Source organism: Grammomys surdaster, unplaced genomic scaffold, assembly GCF_004785775.1.
Source record: "Grammomys surdaster isolate TR1022 unplaced genomic scaffold, NIH_TR_1.0 361, whole genome shotgun sequence".
NCBI lineage: Eukaryota > Metazoa > Chordata > Mammalia > Rodentia > Muridae > Grammomys > Grammomys surdaster.
In genome coordinates this window covers 361,975-370,756 of record NW_021604780.1, presented here as the reverse complement: position 1 = coordinate 370,756, position 8,782 = coordinate 361,975, and the positions used below count along the sequence as shown (strand labels likewise).

The 8,782-nt window shown below is 44.1% G+C and overlaps 1 protein-coding gene across 2 annotated transcripts in view; it reads right to left on the bottom strand.

The window, feature by feature from the left end:
- The window catches only part of Dgkg (diacylglycerol kinase gamma), a 148,553-nt gene extending 147,803 nt beyond the window's left edge, over positions 1-750 (bottom strand). For both annotated transcript variants that reach the window (XM_028779685.1, XM_028779686.1), the window contains exon 1: positions 666-750. In XM_028779685.1, coding sequence (XP_028635518.1) covers positions 666-732 — 67 coding nt within the window. In that variant the 5' untranslated portion in view covers positions 733-750. The remainder of the gene's footprint in view (positions 1-665) is intronic.
- Positions 751-8,782: the final 8,032 nt, after the last annotated feature.

Genomic DNA, 8,782 nt, shown 5'->3' with positions numbered 1-8,782 from the left:
CAGAGGGAGCACTTGGTGGGTCCCAGAGGGAGCACTTGGTGGGTCCCTGACTTAAGAAGATGAAGCTCTGTCTCAGTCCAAACACACTCCTATCACTGTTCAGGGTTAGGGTGGCCTGTGAGAGACACATCTCATGCTCCTAGTAGTGATTGGTGTGACTTGATGCTGAAAGTGTTTCTGGGCACAGCAAAAGGGAAACTAAGAGTCTAGGCCTTCCCAGGACAAAGTCCAAAAAGAGGCATGAGCTAAGAGCTCAGAACACATGAATGAGTTGAAGTCAGTGTCGGAACAGGCTCACCATGCACCTGTTGTCCTGTAAAATTACGTTTAAAGAGGCAACTGACTGAGAATACACTTATGGTATTGTCAGCTGGGAAACAAAGGCCTGGGAAGGAAGGGGCAGAGTTCAGCCAGATATAGCCGAAGTACTTGCTGAGCCCGCTGGTGGTTTTATAACCTAACTTATTTTCTCCAGTGTGTACTCCAAATTCTGTGTCGAGCATAAGAGTGATTGCATCTTTATATTGATGCTAACACTAATTCTGTGTTTATAAAGCAATTATAGCCATCAGGCCTTGTTCTCCAATGGCTTTACAAGCCCTCTGGGCATCAAGTCCCTAGCAGAGATGAGACCCTCCCTTGTGTCTGTGAATGCCAGCACTTACATTCAGAGTATTTCTGGAGTTGATCAAATTCTTCTGATGAGAGGGAGACCCATTGTCCTTCACTCATCTTTCAGCTGAGTATGATGGCCTCGAGACCACGGATGGAGTTCTGATCACCAGCGAGAAGCCAAGGCCCAGCTCAGGGCCTGGCTCATTACAGATGTGCAGTGGACGAGGCCTCCGGGAGACTTCTAGGACACTCGAGTGTTGATAATGGTTGTGGACACCTCTCAGCAGCTGGTGAGAGATTTCTGCTACTCCTCAGGTAACATATTCCTGCTGTAGTCCAGGCCAATCCCAGTTGTAATTCCTAAGTGAAAGCATAAAAGCCATTGTAAATGAGTTGCCAGGGAAAAAAGAATCCCAACACGATCTCTGTTGAAAGGCAGTAATGATTCCGTGTTTCATGAGGGTGCGGTCTACCTTCAGAGAGGTCTGAAGAGGGCCCAGAAGCCAGCACATGGCATCCCTGCTCCACTGTCTGGCTAAATGTCAGACTGACCTATGTGACAGGACAGCCATACTTCTCACACTGGGGAAGCTGAAAAGTCTTCCCACAAACCATGGTGTTCCCAGAGGCACACAAAGAAAATACCCTCAGCTGTTAGATGCCCTCAGAATCCTACTGGAACAGGAACCTGGTCAGCTGATTTGAGAGGGGCGCCTTCTCTCCCTCATTGATGTCCAGATCCTACCACAGGGCTTCTAACTTTGAGCTATGGGCCACTGTGTGTGAGATCAGCCCTCAGCTGGCAGTCTCTAGTGCAACAGGAGTTCTCAGAGCTAAGAGGCTTTTAGGGGAGGGTCTGTCAGCCTCGGGGTACAGGTGTTAGCTGGGTGGACAAGGACACAATGCCTTTCCCTCTGAACTTTTCATATAATAGTATGTTTCATTAAATCAGTTTCATGAGTGATAAAATTAGCCCAGTGGGCCAGGACTAGCATTTAAAGAATAAAACAGGTAAGTATGGAGCAGAATAATGTTTGCAGTAAGCGACGTTTCACAAGGCTTTCCTTTACTGTATGCTTACCTGTGCACACTGCATACACTTGCATATTTTTATTCTGGGTCAAAGATAGAAACAAGTTGGTAAGCCTTTGGCATAATAGGAAGAGACGTAAAGAAACTATAAGTTGAGTTTGAATGCCATGGAGTCTAAACTCTGGGGCTGACTTCAAGGCCATTAGCGGGGGTTGGGGGTGGCAAGTGTGCTAGCAATTCTGGAAGGAGGTGCCAGAAGGGAGACACGTGTAGGATCCCCCACAGCAGTGTGTAGTCATGGCTGGTGCAGGCCTGTCTGATAGGGGTGGATTATACCAAAGCTCCCTAAGAAAGCACTGTGGTGTGAGCAGGTGGTCAGGGAGTAGGAAGTCTGCTTCTCCGGAAGCCTTCGTAGTGATTTCTCTTCTAAGAAGGCTAGATGTCCTCCTTAACCTGAGAGCATCCTGGATTCATTTTCAACATCTTCTTAAGATCACAAGTTGCAAACCAGCAGGTCCTTCACAGTCCTTCTTAGCTCTGTTCTCTTTCTATACAGTTTGTTTCCCAGCAGGAAGCCCTCGCCTTGAACCTCTTAAGTCTCCCTGAGAGTCCCCACCCTGTCTCCTTCATCTTCCTTTGCCATCTCTGAACACTGGTGCTTCTCAGCTCGCCTCCGGTCCCTGTGGAACTTTATTCCTTCACAGCTTCTGTGACTCCCTAACACTGAGCCTTAGCCTCAATCTGGACCTGAAAATTCAGAGCTCTTCAGATCCTGCACTTGGATAGACTCTCTTTGAGACTCCTATATGTCCTGAATTACCTTAAACCAGCGCCCTATATACCTCAAATTACCTTAGACCAGCCCCTGCCAGTACCCTATATGTCCTGAATTACCTTAGACCAGCCCCTGCCAGTACCCTATATACCTCAAATTACCTTAGACCAGCCCCTGCCAGTACCCTCAAGCCACTTCCAACCTGTACTCCAGTTACCCAGAAGAATCACTCCTTGAGCCACAGACTGAGGCCCATTTGAAGCTTTCAACTTCCCTCCTGTCTAACCCAGCAGCAGTCCTGAGCCGTGGGGTCTATCCCATGCTCCCTCCTCTCTACCACACAGTCCTCCCCCCAACCTAGGCCTGACCATCTCTTTCTGCTGGTCTCCCTTCTTGGAATTTTGCTCTCTCTCTCTCCCCTTGTCTGCTCCTTCCCATGGCCAACCAGTTCACGTCTCTTCTGCTAATAAAATGCCCATTCATGATTTTTTTTTTTTTTGGTGACCTCTTTCTTTATGATCTAATCCCTGATGATTAATTAGTCAAAAGCAAGCAATGTCTTTTAACACTGTCTTTTAACACATGCTAGGGAACTGAAGAGTTACCTCTGCTTCTCTTAAGGGAGTCTCATTTCACATCGTGTTATGTGTTTAACACATGACATAGTCTAGTCCTTACATGAGCATGTATGTTAAGAACTGTCGTGTTCATGCTACAATAGACTCAATATACCCAAGAGATTATAGTGGAACCCGAAAGTTCCTGTGGCCCAGTAACAGTCTAACATTCAGATTGCACTAGCTAGTTCAATATGTTCCACACTTATCTGTAGTAAACTGGTGTAAAACAAAATCTATTATACTGTCAGTCATAGGAAAGCATGCACAAACAATCATGCACAAACATCACACCCTCCCAACAGAGATGGTTAATGACTGTTACTGGAGTCTACTTAAGTAACTAACCTGTACTAGCCAGCTTTCTGTCTGTGTGTTCTCCAATGTCTGCACAATGGTAGAACCATCTGAGATCTGAGCCCTCAGATCGGGTCCCCATAATTGACAGGCAACTGTGTTGCTGTCTCTATTTAATGGATGAGGAAAATGAAACCAAGTGCTTAATAAATAGGGTGAAGAGGAAAACAGGAGCCACAGACAGGTTTGTTTAAGAATGCCTCTATGAGCCGTTTGTAGTAGTGCATGCCTAGAACCCCAGAATCTGGAGGCTACAGCAGGAGAGTGAGCATGCACCTAGTCTGGGCCACCTACAGCAAAGCCCTGTCTCAAACAACACAAAACAGACAACCTACAGCAAAGCCCTGTCTCAAACAACACAAAACAGACAACCTACAGCAAAGCCCTGTCTCAAACAACACAAAACAGACAACAAAGCAACATTTCCGTGGTTTAATCACTTACTCCACACACATCAGAAGCACAGACTTCAAAAAGGGCTCAGAGACACACAGTGGGGTAGAACAAAGCTGAGCAACCATAAGCCAGAAGGTGAGGAATCTGGCTCCCGGTTCTGCCTCCACTGATTATTATTATGGACCGTTTTCTCATTTCTTTTTTTTTTTCTTTTTGAAAATGAAGGTATGTGTATATATATATATATGTATATATATGTCTTCCAGTACAATGCCTGCAGATGCAGTGATATTCAATAAAAATGATTGTTCTTAGCATGTGCTACAAAAAGTAGGGTGAATGCTGGGGGTGCAAAGGATTAGTGAGGGTGGGGCAGGCAGGCTGGTAGCTGACTCAGCACTTGCTGCCAATCCTGGCAACCTTGTACTGAGAGAAGTGCCCTCCAGACTTCTATAGATGCCTGTGTGCATACACACAATCAATAAATCAACACAAATAAGTGTAAAAAAATAGAGGAAGTCTGAGTGGAGGTATCTTTCATAGTGAATAATAATGCTCCCAGAAGTCATAGGTTACTAGAGAAAATCAAATGCCAGATGTGTGGGCTACCCCTTTCTTATTCATTTTTAGATTGGGAGGCCACAGAAGACCCCCTTTTCTACCACCACCATCTAGACCATTGTTGCTCCTCTTGGTTGTTTACCAGAACTAGATGGTAAAACCCTATTGCTGAAGTCACATAATTACATACTTTGGTTGTAGGACATAAAGAAATCAACCTAGAACTGAGTGAGAAGCTTCTTTCTGCTGCCTGGCTCCCATAGATCAAGGAAGTGTAATGCAGGCCTGTATGGGAGAACTGTCTCCAACAGTTCTACTGTTTTGTGGACTACACAAACTCTCTGCCAGGCCAGATGTGCCCAACGACACAATAGTGGCACAGCTCGTATGGTGGAAGTAATTACTTCCTGGTTGAATTTCAGCCTGCTCTGGAAGAGAGAATTCATGCCCAGTGTTACAAACCTGGTCAACATCCCATGGTTGGGGAGGTCAGGTCTTCTAGTGAGGAATCTACCCCTATTGCTGCATTAAATTAACATGCAGTCAAGCTGCCTTCTAAACTGTTATGTTTAAACCCATAAGTTAGCACTAGCTGAAGGAGCTACTGTTAGGTAACGGTTGCTGGGGGCAGGAGAGTCTTCTTTTCCACTGATGTTTCTCCTGGCAAATTGCCCATGGTCTAGTAAATAACCCTCCACCTACGTTCGTTCAAACAACTCTAATTAAACTCAGCGGTCCTAAAAAAAAAAAAAAGTCATGAAAGTAAGAGGGAGACTTGTTGGTATACAGGGTTCCAAAGGTCACAGGAAGAGATATATCAGGGTAATGTAGCCAAAAATGCATCATGTAAATGTGTGAAATTGTCAATGAATAAATAAAAATATAGAACTAAAGTTTTTTACTTGTTGCCGGTGCAACACTTAGCAGTATGGCGTAGGGATTGGCTGGCAGCAGCTGGGAGAGTTTCTCGTGTGCCTCAGGTTTCTGAACTTGATCTCATCTTGCTCCGGGTTATTGTAATCTTGTAACCACTCATCAAAATTTTATACACTGGTTTCAGCACCCATGGATGAGTCTTGACTAGATGATTATGATGATAATGACTTTATAACTTAATCATTTATATTATACTAATCAACAGTCTATAGTAGGAAGAATTTATTTATATCAGTGTATATATTTATATATACTATATAGTAGTATATACTTTAGTATTTATTAGTATGAATACATGTAGCATAAATAAATTTGTATAAGTAGTAAATTATTATATATGAAGTATAAATGTACATTGAATTAGTAAATAATAATTTTAATTATAGCTATAGATACTTATTTATCTCTGTGGGCTATAAAACACTACTTTTTGGATTCTCAAATTGTTCTACACTGCAAGCAGTTTCTATGTTTAAACATATAACTGCATTCTGTGAGTACATTTTTAGTTTCTGGTGCTATAAACTTTTCTGGTTCATCTTGTTTTTATCAGCCCTACTTTTCTATGTAGTCCTGATTCCTTTCAATGGAAGATATTTGAAAGCAAGGTTTGGGCAGTAAGTATGTTTATTAAGGTTTGTCATTGTTTCTCTGTTACATCGAAGGCAGAGCTAATAGATATATGGACGTCTGTCCATTTATCTCTCTGTCCTGGTGAGTTTTTTCAAGTCAACTTGGTACATTATCTGGAAAGGGGATCTCAATTAAGAAAATATCAGCACAACCATCAAGAGGACAGGGAGAATAAAGTAAATAAATTAATTAATTAAAAAAGAGAGTGAGAGAATGTTACTTAGCCATGATACTTAGTAGTCACCACAGATTATTGTTTGCTCATGTATTCATTTCACACCTAGAAGGGAAACATTTTAAAATGTCTGTTTCACCTCAAAGGAATCTTTTATAGTTGTAGTTAAATATGCATTTTTGTCAATAAATAAAATATTAAGGAAAAAGAAAAGAAAATATTGCCATCATCATGGCCTGTATGGCATCTTCTTGATTAAGAATTGATGTTGAAGGGCTCAGTCCACTGCAGGCTCTGCTGCCCCAGAGTAAATGATCCCAGGATGTGTAAGAAAGACAGCAGAACAAGCCACAAAGAGCAAGCCAGAAAGCTGCAGCCCTCCATGCATCTGCATTAGCTCCTGTCTCCAGGTTCCTGCCCTGTGTGAGCTCCTGCCCTGACTTCTCTCCATGGTGTGTGGCCTAAAAGTTGTCAGTTGAAATAAACCCTTTCTCCTCCTCATTGCTTTTGGTCATGGTGTTTCATCATAACATTAGAAACACTGACTAAGACAGAAATTGGTAACAGATTTATGGGGCCTTTCTGTGACAGGTCTGACCATTTGTTTTTGGCAAGACTGTGAGAGGAGTTTGAAACTTTGAGCTGGAAAAGCCACTGAGTACTCAGTGGTTAACGATCTTGTGTGGGAGCTTGGGAGCTCGGAAGACAGGAATGTGGAAAGAGAAGATGGTTGAGGCCTGGTTTACGAAGTTTCAGAGGAAACAAGACTCTTACCAGGTTCATTCATTCTGTCTTTAAAAGCAATCTTAGTTTAATTTAATTTTGCATGTGTGTTTTGCCTGCATATCTGGGCACCCCATACATGCAGTGCCCAGGGAGTCCAGAAGAGGGTGTGGATTTCCCTGGAACTGGAGTTATGAGCTGCCCCATGGATGCTGGGTCTTCTGGAAGAAGAAGTGCAAGACTCTGGTGAGCCTTAGTTTACCGAGACCCCCTGAGTGAACAATGCAGAGCCTGGAATAGTTGCAAAAGCAAGAAGAATTTTATTGTTTCAGCATGCTGGGGTCATCCTGCATCCAAAAGGAGAGGCGACCCTGTGCAACTCGTTCAGTGGACATTTATACAGTCTCTAGGGGTAGCATAGAGAAGCAGCAGCTATGCACAATGTGATTGGCAGAACAGTGTGACTTTTAAACTGATTGGTCTTTAGGGAATGAGGTGGCAGGGACTTCCCTTGTGTGCGGGTGGCCAGTGGTCTGTCCTGTGGAATGTGTCCATGTGCTCTGGGCCCCCCACCTGCAGGTTGGTCTTCTCCCCTGTTGTCTAAGGAATGTTGATTAGTGCCTTTCTTGAGCTGACCAGGAATGTTAATTAGCTTCTCTGTTCCTGAACTGACCTCTTCAGAAGCAGTGCTCTGAACTGCCAAGGGCAGCTTTCCAGTCTCGCCCCCTTCACCCCTCCTGCTGCTATGGGATGTTTGCAATAAGAATTTTTGGTTCTGGTCAGCTAGGGCTGAAGAGTCAATATCTCTGCTTTAATGGGAGAATTGTAACTGTGCCGAGGCTGAGGAATCAGTGCTGGCTAAGGAGGTATCAGTGAGGTGAAACCTTCTGGGACTCTTCCCTCAGGATTAGCACACGGACACTGTGGTGCAGGGTGACCAAGGCTGCATCTCATACTGGCAGCCAAGTGATGTGTAAGAAAGAGCCAGGTAGTACTGGTTTTGAAGGCACGAAGGGGGTCGTGGAGAACAGCGGAGGCTTGGCACTGTGTGGCAGGGCTGGAGTTCCTGAGGTGATGCGCAAGAGCCTTGGTGAAGCTGTGGACTCAATGCAGTGAAGATCCCAAACTACTGGAGATGCCAGTACCATCGGCTGACTGCCAAGGACAGCACCAGCTATGGAATGGAGCTGGCTTGAACCTATGAGACAAGCTATGTGTGCTCTGGAGGGCAGACAGCTGGTGGAGCTGCCCAGGCTCCTTGGAGGCCAGAGGATCATGAGTGGTTCCCAGGTATCAAGCGTTGAACTTATCACATGGCTGGAATTTGGTTTTGCTTTGCTTTGGTGGGAACTGTGCCTCGACTACTCACCTCTCCTAGCATGAGAAGCATGTAACTTATTTTTGGTTTTATAGGAGTCCACAAGTAAGAGACTTTGGATTTTTAGAGAGATCTTTTTTGATACTTTAAAGAAGCTGAACTTTGGAAGATTATAGGACATTTAAGATTATACTATGGTTTACATTATAAGACTGATATTAATAGAAGATACTGAGGGTTAACAAGAAGGGAAAGGTTATGGTTGAATAATAATGTTCTGGTGTGTGACACTGGCAAGGGCTTAAGCATCTGGTTTATTCTGTTGTCAACTGGCATAAGCTAGAATTATTCGGCAAGGGATCGTCAACTGAGAAAAATGCCCTGTGTGGGCAAGCCTGTGGGGCATTTCCTTGTGTTTCCTGGGTAGAAGAAAGCAGGGTGAGCAAGCCATGAGGAGCAAGCCAGTGAGCAGCGTTCCTCCGTGGATTCTGTCAACCAGTCCCTCCTTCTTGATTCTTGTCCTGAGATCCTGCCCTGGCTGGATGGAGTAAGAATTATAGGATGAAACAAACCTCTTTCTCTTCCTTACTTCTGATCATGGTGCTTTATCCTGGCAACAAAAACTCTAATGAAGAAACTCATCT